General features: G+C 38.8%; 1 protein-coding gene across 6 annotated transcripts in view; it reads left to right on the forward strand.

The window, feature by feature from the left end:
* Window positions 1–2,107: 2,107 nt before the first annotated feature.
* Window positions 2,108–16,771, forward strand: part of TTC33 (tetratricopeptide repeat domain 33) — a 39,539-nt gene continuing 24,875 nt past the window's right edge. Inside the window, exons 1-3 of one of the 6 annotated variants that reach the window (XM_045439526.1) lie at window positions 2,108–2,333; window positions 4,083–4,152; window positions 6,795–7,016. In XM_045439526.1, the coding sequence (XP_045295482.1) occupies window positions 6,796–7,016 (221 nt within the window). In that variant the 5' untranslated portion in view covers window positions 2,108–2,333; window positions 4,083–4,152; window position 6,795. Of the gene's footprint in view, window positions 2,334–2,472; window positions 2,627–4,082; window positions 4,153–6,794; window positions 7,017–16,771 lie in introns of those variants that run through there. The other 5 variants (XM_045439564.1, XM_045439574.1, XM_045439554.1 and 2 more) reach the window with 5 other exon arrangements.

A 16,771-nucleotide genomic window follows, 5' to 3' on the forward strand; every position in this document is an offset into this window, starting at 1 on the left:
TAAATGCTAAGTATGATAAATTTAGAGGATTTCTAGCAACTTGGAAGATCATATTGTCAATAAATAGCCTGAGAAATGTATTAAATATATTAATAAGTACATCAAGTTCATAGGACAAAGTAAGTAGGGAAGTGGTGGGTGAAGTGTGAAAACTCAGTGTTGGAGGTAGCCTTTATCAGAGTAAAGTTATTTGGGAGATTTAGGAAAGACCCCTAGAAAGGAGTACAGCTTTAAGCACCGCTTAATTAGTCACTCTACAAATTATATCCCCTCATATAGCTACTATGAACCAAGCACTAAGAATGTGACTATAAAGGCGTAAATCCTGCTGAATGTCTTGTCCGAGAGACACATGTGTTATAAAGGCTTAAAGAAGTATTACAGAAAAGTGTGCAAATCATAAATATTTGACTTGATGAATTGTCACTGATTTAGGTTTGCAGTGAACACAGTCATGTAAACCTGTACCCTTCTTAAGAAACATTCTACTACCTTTGTATCTTTTATAATTAATGTCAGTAGTTATATACTCCAAATGATAATACTTCTATGATATGACAGTATAATTGGCAACACTGTCCATTGTTTTCCTGAAGTAACAGGCTCCTTTTGTTCATTTTCATAAGGCCTGTCACATACCCAATCCTGAATAACCAGCTGGACTGCTGGCTGTTTTCTAAATAAGAGTTGCATTCCACACAAAAAAAGTGTATACCTCAGTTTATAATGCGATCTCACAATTGCTTTTACTGGTGACATCATACTTCAATACACGGCAAAAGTACTTAATGAGTACTTCCCCTTTTGTGATACAGATTAAAAACTCCTCCAGGGTCATTTTAATAATTTTTACCGCTTCCTAAAGGACATTCTTGAGTGTTTTTGTTTTGTGTTTTTGGTAGTATGAGTGTGGTGGTGAAACTGCAATGACAACTAGCACAGTTTGGTATCATTGCCTTAATACCAGCTGAGCTGTCAGCAGTTTTACCCATCACTGCTTTTCCATTATCAGTGCAAAGTTAACGTGGTGAAAAAGGCCAACGAGGTCTTCCTATGAGCATAAAAATAGTTTGAAAAAGCCTTGGCAACCCTCAGGGGTCTGAGGATCACCTTGGAGAACCATTGTTGTACAAGAGCAGTTCTCAATGCGGCAGGGGTGGGTGAACAATTTTTCTTCCAGGAACATTTGGCAATGACTGGAGACGTTTTTGATTGTCACAACTGGAGGTAAAATGGTGGTGGTAGTGGATGCTAACGGCATCTAGTGGGTAGATTCCAGAGATGCAGCTAAACACCCTTCGGGGCACAGGAGACTCCATTTCTCCAACAAAGATAATGCAGTTTGACAAACAACGCTGAGGTTGAAAAAGCATCGTCTTCAAAATTGGTCTTCCCTTGCACAAGATAGCCACGTCGATAAATTAACAATCTTTTCAATTTCCTAAACAGTCCCCTGGGTTACGTTTCCCCATCTAATTATTTTCAAGACATAAACTACACCTACGTTTAGGTTTTAATTCTTCTCGGGCCCAATTTACTTATGTTTTCCGACGTGAAGCCTACAGTTGAACTAAGGGCCTCCTTGATCTGCTTTATCAGTTTCCCTGAACCCTTTTTCAATGGAGTTTTCCCTTAGTCCTTTGCGTCTAGGCTGGCCTCTCAGCTGGACTGTAAACTCCTTTAAGGCAGGATCCCATTTTAATGCTATGAATTCCCGCCCAAGTCCTTCTCCCCGACCCCCGTTTGTTTTACCTCGCGACCGAACGAGTCCCGCAGTCTCACGGAGCCGGATTTTGACTGCGCGCACCTCAACCTGCGCAGCCGCAGTTTCCCGCGCTCCGGCACTGCCGTCGTTCGCGCGCCTGACGCCCCCGACTGCTGCTAGAGGGCGCTCCGGGTCCGGGTGGCCGGGACTACAGATCCCAGAGGGTAATGGGGGTGGAGGCTACCGCAGCGACTTCTGGGATTTGTGGTCCCGGGAAAGGGACTGGCCGACCTTAAGGGCTTTGAGAGTCGCCTCTTCCCTACCCGCTTCTCTGAGCGGTTCCGACGCCTCGGGTCGGCCAGGCCAGTTTCTTGAGAGACCTGGCATCAAAGGCAGGCAGGTAGGAGGTCGGGCATGTTAGTTTCCGCTTCCGGTCGGTAAAGGGCAAGCACAATGTAAACACGGGACCAGGGGAGTGGTCATTAGGTAACTGAGGGTAAGCTGACCGTGGTGGAAGCCCAGGAAGAGGAGGAAAACGAGGCTGGTGGGTCTTGTGGTTAGGGGAGAAAGGACTTTCAGAAGTCGGAGTTGAGACGCGACGGAGGTGCGGCAGAGCCGGGACGCTAAGGTTGGCCTTTAGGGACGAGCATTTCTAGGGGTCGGGCCCTTCCTTCCACCAAGGCAGGAGCGGCTTCCGCGTTTCCACGGCGGCGAGTGCGGCTTTGACCTTCCCTTAACGGTGGGAGGAGCGGAACCGAGCTTGCTTCCCACCTCTGGTTGAGCGTGTCTGCAGCCGCTGGCTGCCTGGTGGACTCGCGGGGGACGTCCAGGGCAGCCTTTATGAGCTTCGCATATCTTTATTGTTTTGGAAACGAGAGGAACTTAGTAATACAAGTTTCTCTCGCGCGGTGACATTTTCGGGTAAATTGCTTCTTGAATCTCTCGCCTCTGAATACATCCCGATACCCGAAGGATCCTGTTTTGATTTCCTAATGGTGTTCATCTAGTGGTTTCTCGCCTTAGGAGCTGCCTCCTCCTATGCAGTGAAGACAGGCATTCTCGGTTTGTGGTTGGATAAACTGTCCAGCCGACAACAGTAACTGAATGCCTACTGTAAAGATCATTGTACCAGCAAAAGAATTTAGAACACAACATTGTTGTTTAGAGTTTCATGGCATTCATTAACTATGATTCTATGTAAAATGAATTTATGTTTCATGAGCTTAACGTGAAACCTCTGTGATTATGGTTTACCCATATGGTTTCTTATCCGGGTGAAAAAACGTAAAGGCTAAGATGTTGGCGCCTTGTGCATCTAACTATAGATTCAGGAAAACCTTATTTATAAGAAGCTTTAATTTCATGTTCAGATATCCTTAGAGGAACAGCAAACTAGTACTAATTAAGATACCTTAATACCTGAGTATTAAGTTTTTCAGGATAGAAACTGTTTTGCATGTGTCCTAGGACTAACCCGACTTTTATTTTTGAAAACCTGTCAGCCTCCCCTCCAGGAAGCCTCAAGAGTCTCCACTGAAGTCATAGTATCCTATTTTGTTTACTCTCCAATAGCACTTATCCTGGAGTGGATTGACTATACCCTTGTCTCCAGACAGTTGAAGAAAATACAAAACTGTGCTAATGGCCCTTGGTAACAGATTCAGTGGATTTTAACCTCAGTGGTCCTTGATACTGTTTGGTATCTTTATTCATCCCTTATTGTTGATTTTCCTATCTTCCCACTGTCTCTAGTGACTCAGAACTTTTCTTCTCAAGTACTCAGATCTGTTTCTTTTCCCTTTACTTGGAGCCAATGGCTAGCCACCTATTTCTCTGGGAAATTTGAAGCTTGGGGTATGAAATCCTTCATTGTCTTTTCCCTCTACCCCTGAACTTGTCTGTACTTTTCACTCAGTATGAACTCTTGTCTGAGAGGAATGTATTCTTTTCACTCTCTTCAAGGCTAAACTTGTCAGTTACTAGCAGTCATCAGGACTTTTATACCCTGTAACCTCATTCTCTCCTGATCTCCACAGCCTCTGGTCTCTAGAAGAGCTTAAAGCATTTGTGGAGGAAAATGGCAGAAACACCTGAGGCGGTGTTGTGCATGGCTTTTCACACATGCTTGAGAACCACCATCTGGGGACTTAGCCTATACCTGTCTTTGACATTTAGAACAATGGTTCAGGTTGGAGATAGGGGATGGTAATGGGAGTCTGATTACCCATTAATTTTTAAAAAATATATTTGGGTCTCTCTGTTCCTTTTTCCTTTCCTCGCCACCTTAAACCCTGCTTCCAATAATATATAGACCTGACTGATGATTTCTAATGTAATTTGACATTAGTGAATATACCAGACTTTCCTCTGTTAACAGGGTTCCCACAGTACTTGGTTCCTCACATTGCTGCTTTAGGAACAGAGTTCATTTGGAAACTTGAAGGCAGGTAATGTAGTCATCCTCATTCTTGTCACTTTTAGGGACAGTCATAAATACAAGAGTTCTTCTTGATATCCTGATGTCTTATGAGACCTTCCTAATGATTTGTTTTCTGACATTGTTTTCATTTTGTGCCTCTGGCCTTCTTTTCCATAGTAACCACACTTCATTTTCAGCCATTTCTTGGTTCTTCCCCTAAGTTACTTATAGTCATCTTCAAACATAGGAAACTCATTCTTCTCTATTATAATGGGTCTGGGTAGAGAGTCTGCCATTATCCTGATTTCCTAGTATAGCTTATAATACATTACTACTCTGGGTTGTTTTTTGTTTTTTTTTTTTTTTTAAATAATCCCTGCTCCAGGGGAGAATATGTGGTTCACCCATATCTGTTTGTGCATTTCTTGATCGCAATAATTTATTGAGACTTCCTTGTATTCATTAGAAACTTAGGCACATGACCTATAATCTTCTCATCCCTACAAGTTCTGCCATTATCTTAGGCCTTTCCATGTGAATAACCTCATAGTCACCTTTACTTTTTTGTCCCCTCCCTTCTATTGATTACTCATATTTCATTTCAGCCATGTGCCTCAGTGATGAAGACCTTGACACCTGGTAGAACTTATTCACTATTTCGTTTCTCTTCTTCCTTTACTCCTCGAATGCCCATTATTTGATAATTTTATAAAAACATCTGCTTCATTGCTTTTCTTTATCCCCCTGGTTGATTACTCAGTTGATCATAATCTCTTTGGAGTTATGGAGTCCCTTGAGAATGGAATGAAAGTTTAGACACTCTTCTCCAGAAAACACACAGACATAACAGAAATTTATATGCCTTTCCAGGAGTTTCTCAGTATCTTTAAGCTCATCCATATAATTAGTAAGAGTTCTTGGATCTCATCATAAATTCCTTCTTTATGCTTTTATGGTTTTCTTTAATTTTGTTCCATCAATTGTCCTTTCTTATCCTTTACATTTGTGTATCATTGCTGATATACAAAACAGTTTAACATTTGTTATTTAAAAAATTTTTTTAATGTTTTATTTATTTTTGAGAGAGAGAGGGCCAGAGGGCCAGAGGGCCAGAGGGGAAGAGGCAGAGAGAGAGGGAAACACAATCTGAAGCAGGCTTTAGGTTCTGAGCTATGAGCACAGGGCCCAGAGTGGGGCTTGAACCCACGAACTGTGAGATCATGACCTGAGCTAAAGTCAGGTGCTCAACTGACTGAGCCATCCAGGTGCCCCTAACATTTGTTATTTTTTAGATTTACCCAATAGTTCTGTGAATTAAGTTATATACCAAGTTTGACTCTTAAAACTTTTTATTGTGAAAAATTTCAAACGTGTATGAGAGAGGAAAGTACAAGGAATCCTATGTGCATATCACCTAACTGTATCTATTATCAACTCAGAGCAATGTTTTCATCTGTATTTCTCCTGTGTTGTACCCTGCCCCCTCTGGTGATCACTTTGAAACAATTTCTAGATATCATAGGATTCCATGTGAAATATTTTAGTATACATTCCTAAAAGATAATAGTACTGTAATTATGTTTATAGCAAGAATGCTTATCTTTTTGTTATAAACATAATTACAGTACTATTATCAGACCTTAAAAAATAGCAGTAATTTTTTAATACCATCAAGTATCAAATCAGTGTTCCGATTTTCCCTATTATTTCCTAAACGTTTCCTCCCAATTGGCTTGCTTGAATCCAGAGCTAAACAAAACCCATGCATTATATTTGGTTATTAAATCTTTGAAGTCTCTTTTTACCTCCATCTTTCTCTGTCTCTCTCTCTCTGTCTCTCTGTCTCTCTCTCTCTCTCTCTCTCTCTCTCTCTGCTTTCCTGGAAGTTTATTTCCTGAAGAAACCAGTTTTATTTTTTAGTTTTTGTTATTTGCTGTCTGCATCTCTGGCATGTTATTTAGCACGCTCATCTGCATTCCGTATTTTCTATAAACTGGTAGAGTTTGTTAGACTTGATCTGATTCAGGATTAATTTTTGGCAAGGATACTTCATGGGTAGTATGCCACTTCCAACAGGAGATACTTACTGACCAGTTGTGTTCCTTTGTGATGTTAGCACCCTTTGTTGATTATTGCCTTGATCCATTATTTAATTAAGAGTTTAAAAAGTGGTGACAGTTAAGCATCTGACTCTTTTTTTTCTTTTAATGTTTTATTTTTCTTTTTGAGAGAGAGCGAGTGTGAGCAGGAGAGGGGCAGAGAGAGAGGGCGATAGAGGATCCAGAGTGGGCTCTGAACTAATAGCAGAGAGCCCAGTGACGGGTTCGAACTCATGAATGGTGAAATCCTGACCTGAGCCCAAGTTGGATGCTTAGCTGACTGAGCCACCCAGGCTCCCCAAGTGTTTGACTCTTGATTTCAGCTCAGGTCAGGATCTCACAGTCAGTTGTGAGATCAAGGTGTGAGATCAAATCCTGCCTGCTTGGAATTCTCTTTCTCCCTTTCCCCGTCCCCTGCATGTGTGCTCTGTCTCTCAAAACAAAACAAACCAAAACAACAACAAAAAAACTGATGACAGTCTGATTCTCTTATCTGTCTTCACCTATCATTTGTAATACTTCTCTAAAGGCCAAATTTGAATTTTAAAGTTGTTTGTTTGTAATTTTCCAGAATGGCTTCCTTTGGATGGAAGAGAAGAATTGGGGAGAAGGTCTCAAAGGTCACTTCACAGCAGTTCGAAGCCGAAGCTGCTGATGAGAAGGATGTAGTTGAGAATGAAGAAGGGAGCTGGCTTCATGCGGTTAAACGCAGGAAAGAAAGTCTCCTCGAGGGCTGTGTTGAGAAAAGTAAGCAGCTGAAGGATGAAGGAGCCAGTTTGGTTGAAAATAAAAGGTATGTTTTTGGAGTTTTCTTACAGAGAACAGTTTACATTTCTGACTGCCAGTAATGAGATGAAGAGTTATGAATTCTATAAATTTATGTTTTAAAAATCTGATCTAGGTGCTAAATTCATCAAATAAATAAGTTTTAAAGACATATTTCAGCATTCCCGTGGAATCTGAAAGTTTGTAGAAGAGTCTTCAAGATACTTGTAATGTCTCCTTTGCCATCATTTTTGTTCTGTCTAAATAAGGGTATATGCTAAATGAAATGTAATGCAAATTATTGCTTGATAGGAGATAGTTTAATTTCTGGAATCTTTCTCTTTGTGTTATTGTATACCAGATATATTAGATGTTTCTTGAAGGGTTTTGAGGACATGTACTTTTTTGTTTTTTTAAATAGATGTTCAGTTATCCTTTGCCATTGGCTTTTATATACTTCAGTAAATATGGTTGGTGCACAGGAATTTGACAGTAGTTTCATTTATCCTCAGCCCTATCCTCAGCTAAGCTCTTATGCTTTTCTGTTTACCCTTCACCCTTTTCTTTTTTCCTTTTTTCCCTTTCCTCTTTTTCCCTTTTTTCCCTTTCCTCTTTTTCCTATTCTCTTATTCCTTTTCCCCTGCCTCTGCTTAGGTCTTTCAGTGGGACCAAAAATCATTCTTTCACAAATCAGTGGGGAGAGGACCCATTGGTTAGTAGATTGTGTAGAAAAAGCTAGAAGTTTATATATGGGAAAACACAATTCTATATGTAGGAAAATAAAATACATAGGAAAACAAAATATATATAAAAAATGTATCTAATATCACATACAAAGATGGACTCTAGAGGGATAGAAAATCTCAATGTGAAATGTAAAACTACACAGTTAACGAAAGAAAATATAGAAGGGTAGCTTTATAACCTAGAGGCAGGAAAGGACTTTTTTTTTTTTTTTTGAAGTTTATTTATTTATTTAGTTAGTTAGTTAGAATGAGAGAGAGCATGTGTGCATGCACAGGCAGGGGAGGGACAGAGAGGAGAGACAGAATCCCAAGCAGGTTCCTCGCCATCAGCACAGAACCTGATGCAGGACTTGAACTCACGAACTGTGAGATCATGACTTGAACTGAGATCAAGAGTTGGACGCTTAACCAACTGTGCCACCCAGGTGCCCCACAACATTTTTATTTTTTAAAATTTCAGTTCTATATTAGAGTCGAAAGAAGCTCAACCCACCCCCCCCCCGTATTTCCTCTTATCTAGACTCAAAATTTCCAATAATTGCTTTATTCAGTTATCTTTCTGTACGTAAATATGCACACACTGACATACATAGTTGTATATTTCCAGTTTTTTTGGTGATGTATTTGAAAATAAGTTGTAAACATAATGACACCTCTCTCCTAATTTAGCATGCTTCTTATAAGAATAAGGATATGCTTGGGGCTCCTGGCTGGCTCCCTTGGTGGAGCATGTTGCTCTTGATCTTGGTCATGAGTTCAAGCCCCACATTGGGCATGGAGACTACTTCAAGAAAGAATAAGGAAATTCTTTTAGTAAACACAATAACTGTTAACTCTATGAATGTTAACATTCCTATAAACTAATATGTAGCCCATATTTAGTTTTTTCTAATTTTCACTGAAACGTCTTTTACAATATTTTTTAAAAACCAGGATCCAATCAGAGTTCATACGTTTCATTTGGCGATTATATCTCTTTAGTGTTTATGTAGGTCCTCTACTGTATCCCCCATGATAATGACTTTTTGAAGAGTCTAGACCAATTTTCTATTTGATTGTTCCCTTACGGATGTCATTTAACTTGTTTCTCTTTCTCACATGTTTCTTGTAAACTGAGGTGTGGAGGTTTGATTTAGATTCTGAGTAACCTTTTTGGCAAGAATACTTAAGAGTTATGTTTGTGCTTTCTATTGCATCATATTGGGAGATAAATAATAGCAGGTTGTTAGCAATGTGGCTGTTTGAAAGACATCATGCCTGTGTCAGTCAGTTTGCTGTGTTTAATATCTGCTGAAAGTCGTGTTTTTATAAAATTTTGAAACATTTATCCTTAGTGAAGGAAATAAATCGTATTAAGAGAATTAATCAGCATGAGGACTGTTGTTTTATTTGCACTATGGATATGATTTTGAGAAGATGTATGGTCAGCAGTAGTATCTGAATAGGTCTTTGTTTAGGACAGAATATTCTTCAGATCATCCAGAGATTTAAAGTCAGGTCTGTGTGCCTTTGATATCTTCCACGTGATAAAGAAGAATTTGAGAAATTAAAAGAAGTAGTACTGAGCAAAAAGCAATTTTCTTTTCTTTGCTCTTTTTTTCTTCTTTCTTAATTAAATTTTGTCAGGGTGGTTATAAGATTCCTTGTTAATCATTTTTTAAAAAATATTTTTTAACATCTATTCATTTTTGAGAGTGAGAGAGACAGAGCATGAGCAGGGGAGGGGCAGAGAGAGAGAGGGAGACACAGAATCTGAAGTAGGCTCCAGGCTCCTAGCTGCCAGCACAGAGTCCGCTGTGGGGCTCGAACTCACGTACTGCGAGATCGTGACCTGAGCCGAAGTCGGATGCTTAACCGACTGAGCCACCCAGGCACCCCCTTGTTAATCATTTTTGTCATGAATGAGTCAGAGTTGAGGAAGCAGCATTTTAGTGTCTAGGTCTGTTTTTATTTTAGATTCTTGGAGTAGTCTTTTATTACTATATTTTAATATAAGATATCAAAAGGTGCCTAAACTATAGTATGTTAGCACCTCAAATTGGAAATGAGATAGAAAATAAATAACAGTCAAGGACAGTTAACAGCTTAACAGTCTAGTGTTACTTTGTGAATTCTCATTTGTGGTATTTTAGCCATAAAAACTTTTTCTTTTGTAGAACTTTGCAAGATTGACCATTCTGTCTTAGTCAGAAGAAACCAACTATAAAATTTCCACATTTATGAAATCATTTGCAGAACATCCATAAAACATCTTTAGAAATTCCTGTAAATGCCTGTTAAAAGTTCATTAACTTTGTTTTTGCCTTTTTCTCTAGACCACACTAGTGCAGAAGGGAAAAGCTATTCAGTTATTGCCATGGGAGTCCCTGTGAATTTCCTGTGGTAGAGGAGAGCTATCCACTGTGTAGATAAACAAAATAACTCTTGTTTTCTGCCTGCATGTCAAAACATTGAGTCATTTCACCAAAATCAGCTGGGTTGGATGCTTTATTTTGAATGGAGAACACGGTGAGATGATTAAGTTTTTTGCTGGTTAGCATTTGTTTTGGAGTATACATACACAGCTTAGGAGAGAACTAAACAGAATAAAAAGAATCTAGTGGAATTGAATGGTTTGGCTACTCTGTGCCAAAACTAAATAAAAATAATACTTTAAAAATATCTGAGATAAAAAGCATACATAAGATAATGTTAAACTTCATTTAAGTAATATGAGGAATAAAAAAATAAGGAGGGACAGTGAAGCTAAATTAAACAACAATAACCACAACCCCCCCAGTCCCTGTCTTTGAATCAACTTAATCTTTAAGCATTCTCATTTTTACTACATTTTAGTCACACCAGCCTTCCTTGGGTTTTTGAACACAGTTCTGATACAGCTTTGTCTCCTGACACCTCTCTCTGAAAAGCTCTTGTCTTCTGTTTTCTGATGTCTGTCTTCTTGTCCTTCTGATCTCTGCGTACATGTTTTCATCTCTGTGAGCCCCTCTCTGGGTATCCAGTTGGAAGTAGTACCCCCAGGTCCCCTTGGTCTTTAATCACATGAACCTTTTTTGTTAGCATTTCTCCCTTTTTGAAGTTACCTTATACACTTATTTAGCTATTTGCTCATATGTTATCTGTTTCTCTTCTGTAGGAATGTGAGTTCCAGGACAGTAGGGACTTTGTGATTTTTCTATAATATCTTCAGCACTTAGAACAATTTGTGGCACCTACCACACCCCCAGTCAATATATGTTAAATATTTATAAAACTACATTTTATTTGCTATATTGTGGCCAAATAGGTGTTTTGTGGGTTAACTACCATTTGTTTAATTGTATCTATAGGAATATACATTTGTAAAAAATATTTATTTATTTTGAGAGAGGGAGCATGTGCATGAGCAGGGAGAGGGGCAGAGAGAGGAGGGAGAGAGAATCCAATCCCTGTCAGCGTAGAGCCTGATGTGGGGCTCAATTTCACGAACTTTGAGATCATGATCTGAACTGAAATCAAGTTAGATGCTTAAGGACTAAGCCACCCAAGCTATAGGAATGTACATTTTTAAACTCCAAATTAGAACACAGTATTTTATTTTTTATTTCATATCCCAGCCCCAAAGGGCCTTTGGGATTAGAAGTTTCCTACCCTCCTCTTGCATGAGAATATGGCACTTGAGGATCATTGCTCTTTTCTGAGTCTCATTTCTTTCCTCATAACCCACACTTCTCCCTATTATATCATCCTCTGGGAAACCAGATGGATCCTAGTGTCTTGCTGAATTCAGGAGCTGGAGACGGGGTTTTAGAGAGGCTGAGGCAGCTAGAAGTTGTGGAGCAGAGTACCAGAGAAGAGGGGGCTCCTCAGAGGAAGTGCTCTAGAAATCTGTATGAGGTCCCCTGTATTTGTTGAACGTTAAGCCATTCAGCTATGGGGGAAATTCCACAAGTCCAGCAAACTGACTGGGGAGTTGTAAGCTGAATAATTCCAGAGTTCATACAGAGCAGAGAGACATTCAAGCTTCATCCACAGAGTGGAGAGTCTTTGGTGGTCACCGATGACATTCACTAAAGTCCCCAAAGGAGATATGCCATACTAGAACAACTATACTATCCCTGGAGGGAGGGGTATGATAGACCTTCCCTGGCAGAGCTCAAAAACAGGTTTTGAAAGGTTTCAACTCATATAGAAGTTATTTAAATGCCTGCCAGAGTAGTCAAAAATTTCCAGTCAGCTGCATAACATTTACAAATAGCTAGCATTTGGTGAAAAATTACTAGACATGCTGAGGAGGAGAAAATTGACTTGTAAACAGGAGAAAAACCAACTGACAGAAACAGATTCAGAAATAAGATAGATGATGGAAATAGCAGATGAAGACTTTACAGTGGTAATATAACTGTTCAAATACTTAAAAGGAAACATGAACCTCATCAGGAGTGAAATGAAAGATAAACAAATGGCACATCTAGAGGTGAAAGATACAGTATCCAAAATAAAAATACACTTAATGGTATTAACAGCTATGCTAGTTGAGTCCTTTGACAAGCAGATGCCAAGAGCAGATTAAGTATGCAAAGATTTTATTAGCGGAAACATCTGAATGAAAGAAAATGGGAAGGGAGCTTGGTTATTTGGGAGAGCCATCAGACCACCGTGTCTGACCCGGAGTGAAAGAGAAAAAGAAGGATATTTGAGTGGAAGCATCTTAGGCAAGACCTTGGGTACTCTTCCAAGTCCAGGTCATCTATAAGGGAAGTCCCATGGCCTCCAGCGAATGGGCCCATCTTACTGTCACCTGCTATTCTCAGTCAGTGCGGGGAACAGCCCATGGGAAACATCCTTGCTGCAGATGTGGCTGTGGATTTCAAAGTGTAGCAGCGGAGGTGAAGGTCTAGTTAAGGTAATAGGATGCCATTTTTAAGGTTCTGAAAGAAAATAAAATTATCGGCTTAGAATTATATATGCCACAAAAAATATCTTTCAAAAATAAAGGCAAATGTGCCTGGGCAGCTCAGTCAGTTAAGCCTCCAGCTCGTGATTTCAGCTCAGGTCATGATCTCACGGTTTGTGAGATTGAGCTCCGCGTAGGGCTCTGCACTGACAGCATGGAGCCTGACAACAGGGATTCCCTCTCCCTCTCTCTTGGCCCCTCCCTTGCACTCTCTCCCTCTCTCTCAAAATAAATAAACTTAAAAAAATTAAAATAAGGCAGAGTAACTTTATCAAACAAAAGCTGAAGTAACTCATTGCCAGTAAGCCTACGCTTCAAAAAATATTAAAAGAAACTCTTCAGGGGGAAGAAAATGGTATGAAATGAAATTTGTATCTAAACAGAACAATAAGTGGGCACCTGGGTGGCTCAGTTGGCTAAGCGTCCAACTTCGGCTCAGGTCATGATCTTGAGGTTTGTGAGTTCGAGCCCTGCGTCAGACTCTGTGCTGACAGCTTGCTCAGAGCTGGAGCCTGCTCCAGATTCTGTCTCCCTTTCTCTCTGCCCCTCTCCCGCTCACATTCTGTCTCTGTCTCTCTCAAAAATAAATAAACATTAAAAAAATTTTTTTAAACAGAAGAATAATGGGTGCTAGAAATGATAAATAAACATGGGTAAGTATGAAGACTTTTTAAGTTTTAGAATTCTTTTAAAGGTTAATTGATTTTAAAAAACTAACAACATGTTCCTCAAAAAACTAAAACTAGAACTACCCTACGACCCAGTGATTGCATTACTAGGCGTTTATCTAAGGGATACAGCTGTGCTCTTTCGAAGGGACACATGCACCCCCATGTTTATAGCAGCACTATCAACAATAGCCAAAGTATGGAAAGATCCCAAATGTCCATCGATGGATGAATAGATAAAGAAGATGTGGTATATATATACAATGGAATATTACTCGGCAATCAAAAAAGAATGAAATCTTGCCATTTGCAACTATGTGGATGGAACCGGAGGGTATTATGCTAAGCAAAATTAGTCAGAGAAAGACAAATATCATATGACTCCACCCATATGAGGACTTTAAGAGACAAAACAGATGAACGTAAGGGAAGGAAAACAAAAAGAATATAAAAACAGGGAGGGGGACAAAACAGAAGAGACTCACAAATATGGAGAACAAACTGAGGGTCACGTGAGGGGTAGTGGGAGGGGGGATGGGCTAAATGGGTAAGGGGCACTAAGGAATCTACTCCTGAAATCAGTGTTGCCCTATATGCTAACTAATTTGGATGTAAATTTAAAAAAATAAGTAAAATTTAAAAAATAAATTAAAAAAATAAACTGGCAACATATTAGAGATTTATTATGTGCAGAAGTAAAGACATGACAACAGTAGTAATTGAGCAGGCAGAGGTAAAAGGAATTATATTGCTATTAGGCTCTTATAGTATATGTGAAGTAGTATAGTGTTATTTGAACCTAAACTCTAGAGCAACCACGAAAAATAATAGGAAGAAGGTCATAAGCCAAGGGTGGAGATAAAATGAAACATTGGAAAGCGAAATTTTTAAAAAGTACCATTTACAGTACCATCCCCAAACAAAATTATTAGAAAAAAATTCAACAAAATATGTATAAGAACTGTACATGGTAAACTATGGAACATTGGTAAGAAAAATTTAAGGAACTGAGATAAATATATACATGTATATCTATACATATTTGTATTGTGTATGTATATTTATTCACATACACATATACACACATGTATATATTTATACACACATACATGCATCTATTTACACATACATATAGATGTACATATTTATACACATATATACACATATATGTATATATTTATACATACACATATATACACACACACGCATATACATATATACCCAGTTCATGAATCAGAAGATGACGTTCTGTTAAGATGTTAGTTCTCCCCGGGGCACCTGGGTGGCTCTGTCAGTTGAGCATCCGACTTCGGCTCAGGTCATGATCTCACGGCCTGTGAGTTCGAGCCCCGTGTTAGGCTCTGTGCTGACAGCTCAGAGCCTGGAGCCTGCTTTGGATTCTGTGTCTCCCTCTCTCTCTGTCCCTAACCCACTCTCATTCTGTCTCTGTCTCTCTCAAAAAGAAATAAGCATTAAAAAAAAAAAAAAAAAAAGATGTTAGTTCTCCCCAAATTGAGCTGTAAACTCGATGCAGTTCCCATCAAAACCCTAGCAATCTTGATTTTGTAGTAATTGACAAGCTTATGCTAAAATTTATGTGGAAATGTGAAGAATCTAGACTGGCCAAAACAATTTTACATAATAAAAAAGACTTAGAGAACTTACGTTACTTTATTTTGTCACCATGTTTTTTATTTTATTTTTGTTTTTAGAAGATTCGCTTTTTTTAAAGCTTATTTATTTATTTTGAGAGAGAGAGAGTGGGGGAGGGGCAGAGAGAGAGAATCCCAAGCAGGCTCTGTGCTAATAGCACAGGTCTCACTCTCACGAACTGTCATCACCACATTCTTGAATGCTGTACCTGTATAGTTTTAGTGTAAGAATGGACATCTGCAGATCATAAAGAATATAAAATACAGAAATGACTCGCATTTATGCAGTGAATTGATCAAAGTTAAAGCTTCTGGTTATCAAAAGGCATAATTAAGGAAATGGAAAGTCAGGCCACAGACTGCAAGAAAATATTTATAATACATATATCTGACATAAGACGTTTTCCTAGGCTATATAAGGCACTCTCACAACTCACTGGTAAGACACTATCCAATTAAAGAGTGGATACAAAATTTGACCTGAAGCTCTACAAAAGAAGATAGATGAATAGCCAGTAAGCACATGAAAAGCTACTCAGCATGATTAGTCATGAGAAAACTTCACATTCAAATCACAGCATACTAGTACATAACCACTGGAATGGTTAAATTGAAAAGACTGGCAATATCAAGCAAGGATGTGGAGCAACTCAAAGTTTCATATATTGCGTATGAAAATGTGAAATAGTTTCACTACTTTGGAAAACAGTCTGGCTGTTTTGTGAAGTTAAACATACACCTTACCATACAATCCAGCAGTCTGCTCCTTCCTAGATATTTATTCAGGAGAAAGGAAAACATATATTCACTCAAAGGCTTATCTAACAATGTTCCTAGTAGTTTTATTCCTAGTGGCCATGAAATGGAAACAGTCAAAATGTCCATCAACAGGTAAATGGATAAACAACTTTTAGTGTATCCATCCAGTAGTATCCTATGGAATAATAAAAAGGAATGATTGATGCATCCAAAATTACTATGCTCAGAGAAGGAAATCGGAAAGAGTGCACACTAATTTCATCTGTGTACATCTCTTTAAAGACACATCTAATCTATAGTGACAATCCTATTGAGTGATGAAAAGGAACGATTAATGCATCCAAAAATCAGTATGTTCAGAGAAAGAAGTCAGGAAGAGGACATACTCTCTGATTCCATCTATGTACATTTCTAAAGACAAATATAATCTATAGTGACAGAATATCAGTGGTTGTCTGGAACCAGAAATTGGGGTGGGTTGACTGTGAAAGGGCATAGGGAACTTTTGCGTTCTTTGTTATGATGGTTGTGGTATTTACATATGTATACACATTAGTAAAAACTCCTCGAAGAGTATGCTTAGAATGGGTACATGTTTTGTCATCTAAATTATACTCCAGTAAATTTGATTAAAAAAATCAGCCTTGAGTGCTTGATAAATGTAAAATAATTCTTTATTTGTTTCATTTATCTCTACGTTCAGGATATATTTTTGTTCTGTATTTGCTGTTATTTTGCAAGTTAATTGATACAATGATTTCAATTTCAATAAGACTCTGACTCTGGATATTGTGTATTTGGGGGTCTCGATCATTTTATCACCCTGTTGGCCTTCTTAATTACCTCCTGTGCTCTGGAAGCAGTGGCAGAAGTCCCAGTCTTAATCTGGAAGCGGGGAGGGGAATTTCACAGTTGTGTGTATTCCCAGTTGTTGGGTTGGAATCTCACCTCCTCAAGTTACCATCTTAAAGGTTGTAAAAAATCCAGTCGCCGTTTTTAGGTTGGATTTTTTGTAAAATGAT

This window comes from Leopardus geoffroyi, chromosome A1, assembly GCF_018350155.1.
Source record: "Leopardus geoffroyi isolate Oge1 chromosome A1, O.geoffroyi_Oge1_pat1.0, whole genome shotgun sequence".
Taxonomy (NCBI): Eukaryota; Metazoa; Chordata; class Mammalia; order Carnivora; family Felidae; genus Leopardus; species Leopardus geoffroyi.